The sequence below is a fragment of the Desarmillaria tabescens genome, assembly GCF_030435595.1.
Source record: "Desarmillaria tabescens strain CCBAS 213 chromosome Unknown EV420scaffold_46, whole genome shotgun sequence".
In the NCBI taxonomy this organism is placed as follows: Eukaryota; Fungi; Basidiomycota; class Agaricomycetes; order Agaricales; family Physalacriaceae; genus Desarmillaria; species Desarmillaria tabescens.
Window position 1 is genome coordinate 159230 of NW_026848345.1, and position 15078 is coordinate 174307.

At 47.9% G+C, this 15078-nt stretch overlaps 4 protein-coding genes and 1 non-coding gene across 5 annotated transcripts; 2 read left to right on the forward strand and 3 right to left on the reverse strand.

The window, feature by feature from the left end:
• Positions 1-345: 345 nt before the first annotated feature.
• EV420DRAFT_1569921 (uncharacterized protein) lies at positions 346-2028 on the reverse strand. Its single transcript, XM_060474241.1, has 7 exons — positions 1710-2028; positions 1468-1661; positions 1295-1417; positions 1152-1244; positions 836-1091; positions 574-782; positions 346-525 (listed from the first exon to the last, which is right to left on the reverse strand). The coding sequence occupies exons 2-7, from the start codon at positions 1542-1544 to the stop codon at positions 423-425; spliced, it is 861 nt and encodes a 286-aa protein (XP_060325902.1). The 5' UTR covers positions 1545-1661; positions 1710-2028; the 3' UTR covers positions 346-422.
• Positions 2029-5419: 3391 nt separating this feature from the next.
• EV420DRAFT_894181 (uncharacterized protein) lies at positions 5420-7074 on the forward strand. The gene is made up of 4 exons (XM_060483909.1): positions 5420-5558; positions 5613-5856; positions 5908-6493; positions 6544-7074. The coding sequence occupies exons 2-4, from the start codon at positions 5614-5616 to the stop codon at positions 7026-7028; spliced, it is 1314 nt and encodes a 437-aa protein (XP_060325903.1). The 5' UTR covers positions 5420-5558; position 5613; the 3' UTR covers positions 7029-7074.
• A 666-nt stretch (positions 7075-7740) lies between these two features.
• EV420DRAFT_t229 lies at positions 7741-7814 on the reverse strand. Its single transcript has one exon. It is a non-coding gene; the product is annotated as a tRNA-Val (tRNA).
• Positions 7815-8157: 343 nt separating this feature from the next.
• Positions 8158-9058, reverse strand: EV420DRAFT_1569936 (uncharacterized protein; the record flags this gene model as incomplete). Its single annotated transcript, XM_060474242.1, has 5 exons — positions 8959-9058; positions 8783-8905; positions 8642-8732; positions 8330-8587; positions 8158-8281 (listed from the first exon to the last, which is right to left on the reverse strand). Coding segments are annotated over exons 1-5 (580 nt in total), but the record flags the coding sequence as incomplete, so codon positions are not given.
• A 2804-nt stretch (positions 9059-11862) lies between these two features.
• On the forward strand, positions 11863-13390 carry EV420DRAFT_894441 (uncharacterized protein). Its single transcript, XM_060483910.1, has 6 exons — positions 11863-12033; positions 12082-12204; positions 12254-12346; positions 12400-12655; positions 12703-12911; positions 12962-13390. The coding sequence occupies exons 1-6, from the start codon at positions 11957-11959 to the stop codon at positions 13062-13064; spliced, it is 861 nt and encodes a 286-aa protein (XP_060325905.1). The 5' UTR covers positions 11863-11956; the 3' UTR covers positions 13065-13390.
• The last annotated feature ends 1688 nt before the right edge of the window (positions 13391-15078 follow it).

A 15078-nucleotide genomic window follows, 5' to 3' on the forward strand; every position in this document is an offset into this window, starting at 1 on the left:
AGGTCCTCATTTCGGGCCTAGGTCCACTCATCTGAAGTTGATCCTGATAGTACCTTTTACTTCTAAGGCCAAGGCTTTAACTATTTTATTAACTGATGACTAGTCCTTGTACTTACCAGTGGTCAATAGATTCAGACTGTTAAACATTGCTAACTCTCTGTCCTGTCAAAGCACAGCATTTTATGCAAGACTTGAATTGATACGAGAGTCAATATTGTCCGGTATGATGCACAACGCAGACCACGCGTCCAGATACACTTGCATTAAACAGCGAAGTCAACGACCGTCGAAAATACATGTTTCAACGTGAGATCTGCTTGCTGGCTCGAACTGTTTGCTTAAGGATGGAAATGAAGCTTAACAGTCGAAGAGCGAGCTGGTTTCTAAAAGCGACTCCGTTGTCTACATACAAGTACAGATAATTACGGGTTTACTAACGAAATTCCACCGTCGATACGCAGGATGGCTCCATTCGTATAGTCAGAGACCGCCAAGAGCACTGCAGTCATACCCATCTCTGCTTCGCTATCATATTATTAGATAAAGCACGTGTGACACAAAGAAAACACTCACCTCCCATGCCTTCTCGCAGGTATCTGCGCCACCAACCCAGGCATGATCGACGTCCTAAGCAACTCCAAGAATTCGGGAGACGTCAATTGCGATTCAAACGGCCCAGGCGAGATCGCATTCACACGAATGGGAATGTCCCTAGTACCAAAGCTCGTCCCGAGAGTGAGGGTGAGGTGGTTCAAAGCGGCTTTCGTTGGCGCGTACGCCATCTCAACATTAAATTAGTCTTATCTCAGGTGAGCAAAACTTGACGAGAACATACCGAAATTCCACCTGGCGACGACCGTATATTTGCTGCTATGCTGCTGATATTAATGACGCTCGATGTTCCCTGTGGGCGAGAGTGTGCTCCTTTGATGAGAAGAGATTGGAAGGCCCGGACGACAAAGAACGGCGTGATGGTGTTCAGCGCAAACATATCTGCCCAATTCTGTACCGTTTCGGGCTCAAAGGGGTCACTTGCCGACAACTTCTTTGTAAAGAAGTCGGGATCGCGAAGGGAGGCGGCGAAACCGGCACTAGAGGACGAAGATAGTCAGCGCCAGGAGGAATAGGAACGGAAAGCACAAGTGACAAACTTGTTCACGAGGATGTCAAGCTTGCCGTCAATTCCTTCGACGTGCTTAACACCAGCCTTTACGCTTTCTTCATCTGTCGCGTCCATTTGGAACCTGGGAGCAGGTAAGGAATGTATGGCATGGCATGGAGGGCGCCTACTCACGGGACAATAGATCCCGCCACACCTGTGACAGATGTAGCGGCTTTCTCCAGAACGTCCAACCTTCGGCCGGTAATATATACTTTCGCTCCTGCCGCAGCAAAAGCTTTTGCGATGCTGAGTCCTCTTTTTTGACGCGTCAACAGCAAGTTGAAACCAAAGACAAAGAAACTTACATCCCCGTTCCGCCTCCAGTAATCAAACCTATGCGTCCGGAGAGAGACATTGTCGTCGCTACGCTGAGATCTGCCATGTTCAAGTTCTGAGAATATTGGAAAATTAATTTGCCAACACGTTAGCTTTTATTCCTGCTGTTGCTAGTTGGCTGACACATATTTGGAGACTGTATCCCGGTAGACGCGGTGTATATCTGGTCGATTTGTCAAAGAGGCGCTTGGTCAGTTCGATAATACTCAGCTTTGTCAAAGATCGCCCCTGTATTGACCCAGGGTGAGAAGTGGTAAGCCGCACTGCATTATTCATGCTCAGCTTACAAATAAGGGACTAGATCTCATTATTCGTGTGGGTGAACAAGCCTCCTCAAAGAATATAAGTAAGCGACCTTCAAGGTGGCGCACCTTCAAAAGGGTTCCCTTCTCATATGAAGCGAATTCAGTCGCGAAGGCAGGAACTTGAGGCGTCAATGTGCATCCAGGGTTAGTCGTGCACCAGTAGATAGAACAATGTCACGACATGGGGTTCTCCCTAATGCAGGGCTAGTCGTGCCGTTTTGAACGTCATCTTCGCTATGCGACGCCGCTGCGCACAAGGCAAGTAAATGAAGAAGATCGTGGCTGAAGGGGCGTGCTGCCTACCCATAGTTTTTGTCATTCTAATCACTACCTGGTTGAATATAGGTCAGAGGCAAGCAGCTGAGCTATTAACCGTACTCACATGCATAGCAGCGGTATAGACATCCATTCCCCGCATACGTGAAGCAGACAACCTACGTTTGCGATCGATACTCGAGTGGGCGTGTAATCTGGGTCGAAGGGCATTCCCTAACACTATCTTAATTTCGTCAGGGATGAAGAGAAACACGTCGCGGACACCGACCGACATGTGTATGCCACAACAGACTTCGATGATCTGGTCAACAGTTGCGGCGAGCGCCACGATATTCCGTGCAAACGTTAGACACGGATGTGAGGAATAAACTGAGAGCTTGTTCCTGCAACATCCGTAGCATTGACTAGTCAACTAAATGCCTTTACGACTGGTGCAACCATCTATCTCGACCCGAACGTCTATTTTGAAGGGGAAGGTGCTGAAGGCAGGGTGGGAGGCCACCCTTTTGCAATCTTCCAGTTTCATGATGATTGAGACCGTCGAAACCGATATCACGCGCCAGGATACAGTCGATCCCAGCTTTGGCGTACGCGGTCGCGACTGCTCAGATGATACCTAATGCCCGATTTAAATAAATACATGGTCTGTTAGAAGAGTTCAGTGCTTACCGGGCCCTAAGGAAGTGATACGAAAGTTCACAACCGCGAGATAGGTGCCATAACAGTGGGCAAGGGATTGAGGCAGATATACAGAGATTTCCGGCGTGTAGTTTTTTTTAAAAAAAAAAAAGGTTCTCACAAATGAAATCAGAGCCTGCATAGAGCATTTTAGAATATTTCTGAATTAATTGAGCACGTAGGTCAAGTTGCAAGGCGTTTTCTTGGTCTTCTGTGTTGCACCAGAAAGCAACAATGAAACCCCACTCGAGTTTCCAAGCTCTGCGATGAAAATCGTTCCAAACAGTTAGGTAGCCCCGATCGTGCTTGCAAGACATGTGGCCTGCACGATTAGTCGTGTCCAAACCGCAAGGAGAGATACAAAAAGATATCGGCCTAACGAGATGGTGACATTAGTGAGAAGGAAGCGAAGAAAATACCCAAAGCCCGTGTTCGGTAGACTCCGGCCCGGGAGAAATCGCACGACACCTTTAGCGACAACCGTTCGGTTTCAACTCACAACTCCCCTCTCCCAAATACTTGGCGACGCGATAACAGAATCATCAGAGCTACCCATGGATAGCTGGCTACTTGAACAACGTGGCGGATTGCTCTTCTGAAAATTAAATACACAACGGGTAGCAAAAGAAATTTTGTATCTCTTACGAGCTTCGTCTTATCAGCGCAATGGCCATCCTCATTCCACCTTTGTCACCAAGCTGGATGCAAGGGCTGCTTGGCACGCATTCGACTTACAAGCGCTATGGATGACAGCATCATATGGAGTCCCTGGAGCGATAAAAGGACCTTGCATCGATTTTCTCATGGGTACCGTCTACAGTCTTCTCCTTGACGACGTCTTTGCCACACCTTCAAGAGAATGCAAATTAAAAGCACGAGTCCAGTGCTCCCAGTAGGTTCCTCATCCAGCAGTCGGACTATTTACGATGTACAGGTTAGCACGCAACCTTCGTCGACCAACTATCTCACTCATCCCTCCTCAGATCCCAATTCGGAATGGCCCCCCCAGAGCAGAGAGTATAAGTGACTTACCGTATGCCCCTTGACAATGAATATATTGCTGACCGACTTATAGCCAGTCAGGAGTCCAAAGAGCGGGCGGAGCCGAGCGTCGCCCAAGTTCTTCGTCTACGACTGAACGCGGAACGCGTCCACCTCCAGTGCATGTACAGAGCAACAGAAGACAACTAACAAGATCGATTGCTGATCGATTCCGTGGGCTTTTCGCAGGCCGTTCGCGGACCGACACCATGATAACGAGCAACGCCCCAACAGTCCCTCAAATACAATTGAACCGATCTCGCCGTAACTCTTGGCCCAGTACTTTTCCTACTCCTCCCGAAAGAGAGCTTATTCTCTCATCCCAAGCTTGTCTTGGGACAGAATCATCTAAGTACACGCTCACCAAATGTACAACAATCGAAAACGGGTTTTGAAGAGGCACGTTCGCATCCATACTTGTCTTCACATTTTCTAAGTCGCTTCCTTATAGAGATCGGCGAAATCAGATGATATTATGGAATGCCGAGCAGTGTCTAGCAGTGTCTATCTGTCGTCGGGATGAGCCTCAGCAAAGTAATATCACGGTAGCGCCGAGGCTAAGACCGTCACGTCCGTATGCTCAAGCGACATATAGCACTTGGGAGAAGGGAGGTGCGCGGTATTCCCCGCGAACACCGGTGCCTATGAAGATGGCACCGCGGAAACCGCAAAAAGTCCCCAGCGATGTTTCGGTAGCACAAGTTCCTCCTGAAAATCAAGCTTAGGATGATGGCAGACCATGAACAAGGTTGGATTACCCTAAAGCCACTGACGTTCAGACTGCCAAGCTCATTGCCGTTGTTACCCAGTGTCGGACTTACGCAGAAATACTTTTTTCTGTGTAATTCTGTAGAATATTTGATAAATATGTGACGCAAGCTATCGCTGTTTCGCTGTACATAGGTTCATATCCTAATACTGACCAAGTAATGATCTCTTTCAAATCTCGCTGCTCGTGTTCTCAGCTTGAATCCAAGGTACGCGAGACAGTTACATGTTCAGCCGCTTGTTGAAATAACGTTTTGTGCCCAAATTCACTTAGCTAAATATATGGGTAGGAAAATCTTCTCAAGTCGCACTGTCATTGCACTGTCACTTACCTTCGGGATTCGGGAATCGCATCCGAAATGCTGACAAAGGAAATAGCAATCCACATTTAGCAAGAGCCCAATTTTGCTTCCGTCTCTCATCTGGTGTCTCTCGTCTACAGAACTTCTCTACATCACACTTAGCACGCTTTGGCTCGAAATCCAAAGGACATACTGCGTGCGTTTTCTCTCGTTTGATCACATCGACACTGCATTCTGACGTACCCCAGCCAATTCCAGTTTTCCGACTCGTCACAGGAGCTCAAATTGATAGTCAGTATCGAATTCTGAACGTTTTGTGGCTCGAAAATCACTCTATGTGACACCCTCTGGCCAAAGCAAAAGTAAAGACAAGTATTTCGTTTTGGACCACAAGCCGGCGTTCCCTACGGGACATGGACCGGTCACTTTTCTATTCGCGCGAGCTCTGCGCATCTATCGTCTTGAACTAGAGAATGTATCTGAGGTCTACTCAGACGAATATCTGCCTTTTATCTGTGTTTTGGTGTATACTCAGTCCCTCATTTTTGATGCTTTAATCTGCCCGTGATCGTGTCTCGAAACTATGCCCTGGGGTGCCATATAGAATGAACTCGAAATGCTACCACAGTGCACTGACATCTTACTATATTTTTAGGTACTTTAAAGGTTAAAACCGACGCATATATACAGGTATGTCACCCATCTCTCATTGTTTTGAGGATTCGCATTGACAATTTCTCCCAGAATGTCCCAATTCCGGATTATAGTCTCTCCTACAAAATCTACCCACCGAGGAGATGGAAGCGGGGGACTCTCAGTAACCAAACGAATGCGCGAGATCCTGGACCAGCCTGGCTACTTATCCTGCGAAATGGGCGGCCAAACTCTACGAGAACTTTACAACGGCAGATCTTCATCCTTCGACCCCCGTGAGCTCACTTATTTCGGACTATGCTGCTACTTGGGAGATTACGACAAAGTCGTCAAGGTAAATTTGTCACACCCACTAGATTTCCTCGACACTGAACTATCCAATTAGGAAGTCGAATCTGGAGACGCACCCGACCTTGAAGGCACCGAGACGCCATACAAGTTCGGTTATCTTACCATCGTCGTATCCGGTGCCCAACGCCTAGAAACATCTGATCCTCAACATATCAAAGTCCTCAAATATCTCATATCTCGCGGCGCGCCTGTAGACCTCCCAGATATCACCGGATACACCGCCCTGTCCCACGGAACCATGAACCACTTAGCTAAACTCGATCTGTGTCGCGTCCTCCTCGAATCCGGGTCAGATCCCAATCAGCGTAACCGCTACGGTGAAGTCCCCTTGCTCGGATGCTTCCAGACCAATGGAATCGGCGCAATCGACCTCCTCATGGAATTCGGCGCTGACATAGACATTGCAGATGCAGATAGAGTCAGACCTCGGGAGTTTCAGCTCAAGTCTGGCCCCGAGGTGACAGCTGCCGTACAGCGATGGGTGAGGAAACGTTCAGGGGATGAAAAACCGATGGATGCCAAGGCATGCGAATTCTGCAAGAAACCAGGAGGAAACGGTGTCCAACTTCGGCTGTGCTCAAAGTGTCAGACTGCGAGATATTGTTCGACAGCATGTCAGCGTACGTTTCAGCATTTACAGCATGTTACACCTCTCTGACAGTTCATTCAGGCTCGCACTGGCCTACCCACAAGCCCCTTTGTCAGCCATTCTCTGTGCGAAACACTGTTACCCTCATCCCCTACTACTCCGACACTCGAAACGGGTTTGTCCAGCCACTGGCCAAGTTTTCCCGGGACCTTTTATCTATCCCTACGCCCGATACACCTCAGTCTCATCACCGCTTCGCACACACGCCTAAGAACCTCTCTGCCGATTCACCAAAAAGCATCGTTATCAAAGTCCAAGTACCGTTTGACGCATTTTCGAGCAGGCCAAGCGCAAGGTCCAAAGGGGATCTCCTGGTATACACGAAGAAGAGAGATTTTGTGTGCACGATAAGACGAAATGATGCGCCAGAGGAATACGACCGTGTATCCCAAGTGGTCAGGACCAAAGGTGTTGGAGGGGCGAAAGCGTATTTTGCTGCGGAGCTTAGGGGCAAGACCGCCTTGATTGTGAAAGTATCCGAGGTTCTTGCAGAACAACCCTTTTGATTTTTCTCGTCGTCGTATGTTCATAATTATTACTCGTCTGGGCACACATACATGTCCATCATTTCCGATATGTAGATTCTTCGAGGACCATATCAAAGACACTTATGAAGAAACTGAGACTTGCAAGCGGAGGAGGATACCAGTGAAAATGGCGACGTTCCCACTGCTCTACAGTGGGATGTCAGACAAGAAACCAGTTGCCCAGCAGCCCAGGCGGCAGTTCCTTTCAGCGCCTTCATACCACCTAGACTGGACTCCTGCATGGAGAACAAGCTCCTTGCAGGCTCGGTTGCATCTAAACCTGAAATGTAAAATGGCAAGAAAATCTTACACTTCGGAGGCAATCGATGGACTGGAAGTGATGCCTGGTACAAACGAGTCTAGACTTAGGGTTGCACACGAACCTCTAAGTTACGGTAAGTAACTGGTAATTTACCTCCGACAGGGTTCTTCTTGTTGGAGTTGTTACCAGGCTATGAAAACGCGAACCATTTTGGAAAAAACCTGCAATTGCTAATAATAATGTAGGTGATAAAGTAAGTAACGGTACAATACTGTGGGCGGGCAGGGCAGGGCAGCTGTGGGCATAAAACCGTAACGTCCCTGTTCGAACTTTAGTCATTGGACAATTTTAAATTGACATACGCACGTCACATGTCTAACTGTGCTGCAATTGCAAGCCCACAAAAAATGATGAGATCCAATTTTCATATGAGTCGACCCAGGTTCGAACTGAGGACCTTCTGTGTGTTAGACAGATGCGATAACCAGCTACGCCATCGACCCATTCATAGCATTGCTATAACTATCTTACCATATTGTGAAGTGAAACAGTAGCTCACTTAGTCATCTTGGAAAAGCCTTAGTTCTCCATCAAATGGATCAAACAATTAAGGATTGACCAGCGATAATCCGCTGCCAATGCTCAAAATCGCTCCGTTCGTATAGTCGGACACAGCCAAATAGACCGCCGACACCCCCATCTTCGCCTCACTACAAACTCCAATCAATATTGAATCTCATCCAAACGTTGAACGTACTTACTTTCCCTGCCTCTTCGCAGGAATCGGCGCGACTAACCCAGGCATTGGCTCAATCTTGATGGCTTCCAAAACCTCAGGACTGATCAGTTGTGACGCAAACGCGCCTGGAGCCAACGCATTCACGCGGATCGGAATATCCCTCCCAGCAAAATTCGTTGCCAGAACAAGTGTAAGCTTATTCAAAGCAGATTTTGTTACATTGTATGCGATCTAAACCAAGATTAGTGTAGAGCTGAAAAGAAAAGACATGGCCCATACAGATGACAGAGGGCTCGTTGAGTCCATCTTGGCTATCGCGCCTCTGACGTTGATGACACTGGACGTGCCTTGGGGGCGGGACCGAGCTCCTTTGACGAGGAGAGCTTGGAAAGTGCGTACGATGAAGAATGGGGCGATCGTGTTGAGGGCAAATATATCTGCCCAGTTTTGGACGGTTTCAGGTTCAAATGGATCTGTCGCTGCGAGCTTCTTCCCGATAAAGTCTGGGTCGCGAAGGGATCCTGCAAATCCTGCATTAACAAAGACGTTAGCATAAGGACGAAGCGAACCGACGACACCGTGGACGAACTTGTTAACAAGGATATCGAGCTTGCTGTCGATTCCTTCAATATGCCTGACCCCAGCCTTGACACTTTCCTCGTCAGTAACATCCATCTGGATCCTGTAAGGGCATGAGAAATAAACACCGAGAGGGAGAGAAAGGCTGTTTACGGGAAAACAGATCCTAGGGCGCCTGTGACTGATGCTGCAGCCTGCTCTAGCACATCCAGCTTACGCCTAGTGATGTATACCTTTGCCCCGTTTGCAACAGAGGCTTTCGCAATCATAAATCCTCTGTCAGAGTCGATGGTGAGTCGCAATCGAGAACCAAACTCCAGAGAACATACATTCCAGTTCCTCCGCCTGTAACCAGGCCTACTCGTCCAGAAAGCGACATCATTGTAGCCATATGAAGCTCTGCCATGTTTGAGGAATGCTGAGTAGCCTCTGGACGTGACGCCTTTTATTCCAGTGGCCGTCACCTAGATTTCATAAATACCTGGTCTTATTCAGCGAGGCCGTATCCCGATGTATGTGCGGGAAATGGCGGGTTTACGTTGCAAGACAACCCGCCGTCCCTGGTACCCGTCAGCATTGTGACGAAAGTTCATGTTCTCGGGGCGGCCGTCATATCTACTAGCTCTTGTACACGTGTCGCGTCAGGCAGAGGTTCCTTTTCACGTATGTCATGTTCGTCACGAAGAAATTACACGAATATGGCGAAGGGGTGCAGGGATAGGTGCCATATGGGATAAGAGACCTTGAAACAGAAGACTATTGCGAACGGACACGTTTAGTCGAGTAATTACAATATTGATTCCGTCGACCTTCGTCACCAGATCTCATGAGCAAACTTCGAACGCGTAAGGGGCCATATCTCCGTAAGCTGGCTGCCCTCGGATCCGGTGCAGTGGATGGATATCTTCTGGTGCCAAGAATCCCCGACCTATCTCTGTACTATTGGTCTGCCAGTGCCGGTGAAACTCGTGTGCTACACTGCATATAAGAGGGCCGTTCCCTTGGCTTTGTCAAAAAACGCCTTGCCACTACGCTAGAAGGCAATTGTTCAGTAGGAGAACATTGAGGGTGATGTCCTAGTCAAACCGAAGGTCAAAAGAGGCCAGCGCGTTGCGAACGAATTCTCTCCTTCGCAGAGGAATTTCTTATACAGTTGGAAGGAAATGAATATGTTGGGCTACTTGTTTGATATTTATTACGATTTGGCGGTCACTATAGCTTTGAGGAAGAGGAGGAAGAAACGAGCGTACAATGGAGATGGTGGTTGCATCCAAAGCTGCATTTCAAATACAGTCCCGCCGCTTCCTAGCTGATGGGCTCCGGCAGGTTCCGGCCACGACTACCTCAGCCTGCAATACACCGGTCTCTCTGGATAACATGTTATCCATTCCACCCAGTCTTCAGCCTTCTCTGAAGAAAACACAGAATACGACCTGACCTCTTACAAGCGCTGAAAAACTCCCCACTACCGGATTACTGCTTCAAGTTAGTTCATCAGATTGGGTGGGTGTAGTGGGTGTCTGAAGGATCTATTGGTCTCTACAGAAATTCGCCTAGAATATCTACATTGCCAAATCATCCGTTAGTATCAATGAAAGGTACTAACTATGCTAAGGAAGGCGAAGTGCTACACACACACACACCCTAACACACTCAATAATTGCGGTTCGAAGGGGTAAGTTACACCGGGTCGATGCTTGTACTGTGGATACTAGTTCCGGGTTGATAATGAATATAATTTGTTTGATTGCAATATTCTGAAATGACACAAATCTGGACTTTCTGTGTTACCGAACACAATCTGATACCAACGGGCTGCCTGGTGCAGTTTCCTGAATGCATACTAACTGCCTGGTGCAGTGTCTGAACTGATACTGTCTGCCTGGTTGCAGTTTTACTGGTGCTAACATGGATTCTGGACTGTACTTCTGACTGTCGGTCTGTATCTTTCTGAACTGACTGCTTTCTGAATGGTTCTTGCACACAAAACATGACCAGGTCACTAAATACTATTCCAGGTGAGTCTAGGACTCGAAGCTCTTAACCAAAACCCGTACTAATTTGCTTGGTAGCGTTCCGGGGGCCAGAAACCTGACCTCCCGCTAGTTACATGGACAGTATTTATACTATTCTACCCTATCTATATTTCCAATCTTTCCAGGTACTATTACTGCGCTCGCTGACTGAGCCGGGTGGATATGAGCTCACTTCCTGACAGATATGAGCTCATATCCCGGCTCCCAGGTGAACCCGATCATGATCTTGTGCCGCAATCTGGTGTCCTGGCTCATGATACTAAGTTTTACCTGTACTGGGTCAGAGCCCCTGGTGTTACGATTCTTGTTTCTCATCTACCCGGCGAGCCAACCGTCCGCCTGAGAGACTAGGAAAGCTGCCAGGTAAGTAAAGCCGTACGCGATCGTTCTTTGTTTTGTTATTCTTACTTTCGGACCGATGCCATCAGGCGGCCATCAGTGCCTGGGATGCCGGTTCGGCTGGAGCCATGTGCTTTCGACCTGCCTGGACCTTCGGTCACTCGGGCTGAGTCATCGGATCACCGGTCTGTTGCCCGAGCCCTTAGGCTTGTCACGGCTGAGTCCTTACTGACGCAGTGGGGTTTAACACTTCTTGCTGTGTACCTTGCAGGTTCTTTCTTACTCGCACAGCTACAAACGTAGTTTGTAGGATAATAAAATTAGATTTATATGCGTTTTCCAAGGGTAGACGCCAGGCAGGCATATCATCAATAAAAGCTGCAGCTCGACCAGCTGAGGACAACGGTCTGTTCATTACAAGTTGCATGTCTTTTTACCCTGAAAGGTCCTTGGGAATGAAGCCTAAGGTAAGTGAATCTGGACGAAAATTCCAACATGACTGATTCTCAATTCAAATTTGCGCCAGGGCTATGTCACTGTGAGCTCCAAGCCACACACAATATCCGCCTAATCTTGGCTCTGCAGGGCCCCAGAAATCAAGAGTCCGAATACGAGTGGGAGCTAGACTTGATACGTATATCCTGCGATACTGAGGTCGCTGAATGGATGTATCACATCAGGCTAGGTCGTCACAACCCTTTACTTATATCATTACGCGCTAAGATTTGCTAATGTTTTTTTCGCAGTTTTCTATAGCCTCCGGTTGGCACAAGCTGAGTCACTCAAAGAGATTTTTGTCAGAGTTGTTGACGGTACAAGTAGAATGCAGGCAACCGAATGCCAAAGCAATTATGTACCGCTCTCGCCGGGATACACTCTCGCTGAATAATACCAAAAAATGCTGCAATAAAGAGACCATGTGCAGACTTGACTGTTCGATATTCCCCAAACCATGGCAGATCTCAATGTGGCTGTGGTGATGTCGCTTTCTGGACGAGTAGGTCTCGTTACAGGCGGAGGAACAGGGTTGTAAGCAATGGTACCCTCGATTATGACTCGTGGTTCATTCTTCTGCAGGGGATTTATGATTGCTAAAGCCTTCGCTGCGAACGGAGCCAAAGTATACATTACTGGCCGAAGGTTAGACGTACTGGAGAAAGCAGCCGCGTCTATTACTGGCGTCTCAGGATCTGTTATCCCGTCAGTGATCCTCCTTTCCATAAGATATCCGTTTTTGACACGTACACAGACTCCAGATGGATGTGACAAATGGAGAAAGCATTAAGGCTGGCGCACAACATATTGATGGAATCGATGGCAAGCTCGACATACTCGTCAATAAGTCGGTCTATGATGCCCCTAAATCCACTCCTCCGTACACTAAACTCTTCGTAGTGCCGGATTTTCAGCTTCCCTTCGCGATCCAGACTTCATCGCGAAGAAACTCGCCGCAGAGGATCCTTTTGAACCCGAAACCGTACAGAACTGGGCTGACATTTTTGCATTAAACACGATCGCCCCATTCTTTGCCGTACGCGCTTTCCAATCCCTCCTCATCAAAGGAGCGCATTCCCGCCCCCAAGGTACCTCAAGCATCATCAACATCAGCAGCGGAGCAGCAAAATTGAACCTTTCGGCGTCATCTGCATCCGTACGTACTTCAAAAAAATCCTTTCAAGCTTTGGTTTACCTATTTAGTTCGCACACGCTCCTACGAAAGCTGCTTTGAACAAGCTCACCCTCGTTCTGGGAACGAGCTTTGCTGGGAGGAATATCCCGATTCGAGTGAATGCGATAGAACCTGGGGTATTTGCGTCTGAAATGGCTTCTGGTAAATTGTTGGAGTCGCTGAAGACTAAGCCGCTGCCTGGCTTGGTGGCTCCTATACCGGCAGGAAGACGTGGGACGTGAGTTCTTTCACTAGTTGGGTGGAATTGATATTGATCCGAGTTTATAGTGAGGAGGAGATAGGGATGGCGGCGGTGTACTTGGCAGCGTCGGATTATACGAACGGAGCGGTCCTGAGGGTCGACGGTGGAATTACATTGGTGAATCCATGATGGTCTGACTGCGTAACGTATATTCTACCCTCGTCTTAGGCGATGTCAGAGGACGTTTCTCAGCTGTGAATTTACTCGAGTCTGAAATGCAGTCGTTATTCGAGGGATAATAGTCAGATGGAGGACGCATTTTACGGAGCTCTGCTCAATTTATGCGAGCAGTTCAATATCAACTTTCTGCTACGTCGAAATCATTAAGCTCTCAGGTTCAATGGGCTCAACAGAATCAACTTAAGACTAGCTCGTTTATACTCCTTTAAGAACCCCGAAACCTCCGGTACCGCGCCAGTTATCGTGTATGTGATGTCTGGACTTCCAGAGTGGGTTTCTAGTGGAGACCCCAACATTGCCCTGCACTCCATTTTCTCCTTGCCCATGCTGAGTGTCTGTCGTCATTGTCAAGACAAACTACAGTCAACTGGTACCAAGGAATTGGGAGAGTCACTGGAAAACTGGCCCTGTTTCATGCAAAAGTAGATGGATTTTAAGGATGTCAAAAGAACGAAACGCAGCTCCGCAATAGCATATCTCCAGGTCGAAAACCGAAATCGGGCCTCACCGATCCGATCCGAATAATCCAGTCGACAGAAATATTGGTGACTGTCTCTCGGTTACTGGGAAGAGTGTGAGCTGAACGCCGAAGTCGAAAAGATGCAAGCCCCCAGCTGGCACGGAACCGATGTTAACGAATACGGAGCCGGGAGCCGGTCAATCCTCGAGAGTCAGTATGAACTGATGGAGGATGGCCAACCGACAAGGAAGCCTCATCGAAGAGGACTCGACGAAGAGAGGGAAGAAAGTATTTCCTCGAATACACATAGTACCCTTCCTACGCACACAATGCATCTAGCGGATTCGCCCTTTTGCTTCAGATGATGAAAAGTACACAATTGAATGGATCCTCTAGTATATCCGGGAGAAAGGGACTAGAGCGCTGCTCTAGAGATAATGGAGAATGGAACCACTGATTAAAATTGTAATCAGAACGTTCAGAGTCTGACAAGATCGGAGAATAATGGTCGTTTCGAAAGTACACTCTGATGCACATTGACCGCAGTAGGAAAGATTATTCATGTGATTCTGAAGGCAAGAACGAGATATATTAGTGTCGGAACTCGGTTCAAAAGGAAGTTGCCATAAATTGGCAAAAGGTTCAACAAAATCGACAAGCACCGAGATGTAGTAATAGCGAACCAGATCACTGGGTTTGATCTTCAAGGCTATCTTAGGGATCGCGCAAGTTATCCATGGTTGATTGAAGGAGATAGACATTCAGAATGCAAACCACGGTGATGATGGTAAAAGATAAGTGATGTCATGCGCCCAATACAGAATTGGCAGAAATTTGAACCTATGTCGGACTTAATTCCAATCTTCGCGTCAACGTTTAGTGTGACTTACAGCAGTAACCTAGCTCCCCGGCCGACTGCCCGTCGATTTTACCGCGCTACAGCTTTTCAGAGAAATGCTAGGAGCAGTGAACTTGAATATCCATTATCTCCTAGGAATAAATAATCCATTTATTTATCCCTACTTATCCAAGGTAGTTGAATAGCCCGGTCATAGCCCCTCCGGTGATGGATCGGAGTCGATTAGGATTCAAGGTCTTCGATTTCGAGACGACGTGGAGCACTAATGCTGGAATGTTTTCAGTGCTTACCACTCTCGCTAGCGATCGTCGCCTCCCTCTTAGTGGCGGCTGCAGCTCAAAGTCGAGGAAGGATCCAACAGACAAACCCCAGTGGATGTAATGACGTCGAACATCCAATATGACTGCTCGTGTGCGTATGCCGGCGCCGACGGGATCGATAAGAAAAAAGAGAAACGGAAAAGTGATAATGGGGACAAGAGTAGAATGAGTCAGACGGACTTGCCAGCAGCGAAAGCAGGATGACAGACTTGGGTTCATCGTTAACGTAAGGTATCGGGAGGAGCATAGAGACGGTACCTTGAAAGATCGACCACCAAACGAAGGCCAGAAGTTCACAAATAGTATCCGCGACTAACTCAGGAC

Coding starts and splice junctions, on each gene's coding strand:
- EV420DRAFT_894441 (XM_060483910.1), top strand. CDS start 11,957: ATGGCAGATCTCAATGTGGCTGTGGTGATGTCGCTTTCTGGACGAGTA. Junction 12,034..12,081: donor ACAGGCGGAGGAACAGGGTT/GTAAGCAATGGT, acceptor ATTCTTCTGCAG/GGGATTTATGATTGCTAAAG. Junction 12,656..12,702: donor TTTCGGCGTCATCTGCATCC/GTACGTACTTCA, acceptor TTACCTATTTAG/TTCGCACACGCTCCTACGAA.
- EV420DRAFT_1569921 (XM_060474241.1), bottom strand. CDS start 1,544: ATGGCAGATCTCAGCGTAGCGACGACAATGTCTCTCTCCGGACGCATA. Junction 1,245..1,294: donor GTGGCGGGATCTATTGTCCC/GTGAGTAGGCGC, acceptor ACCTGCTCCCAG/GTTCCAAATGGACGCGACAG. Junction 783..835: donor CGTCGCCAGGTGGAATTTCG/GTATGTTCTCGT, acceptor TTTAATGTTGAG/ATGGCGTACGCGCCAACGAA.
- EV420DRAFT_894181 (XM_060483909.1), top strand. CDS start 5,614: ATGTCCCAATTCCGGATTATAGTCTCTCCTACAAAATCTACCCACCGA. Junction 5,857..5,907: donor ATTACGACAAAGTCGTCAAG/GTAAATTTGTCA, acceptor CTATCCAATTAG/GAAGTCGAATCTGGAGACGC. Junction 6,494..6,543: donor TTGTTCGACAGCATGTCAGC/GTACGTTTCAGC, acceptor CAGTTCATTCAG/GCTCGCACTGGCCTACCCAC.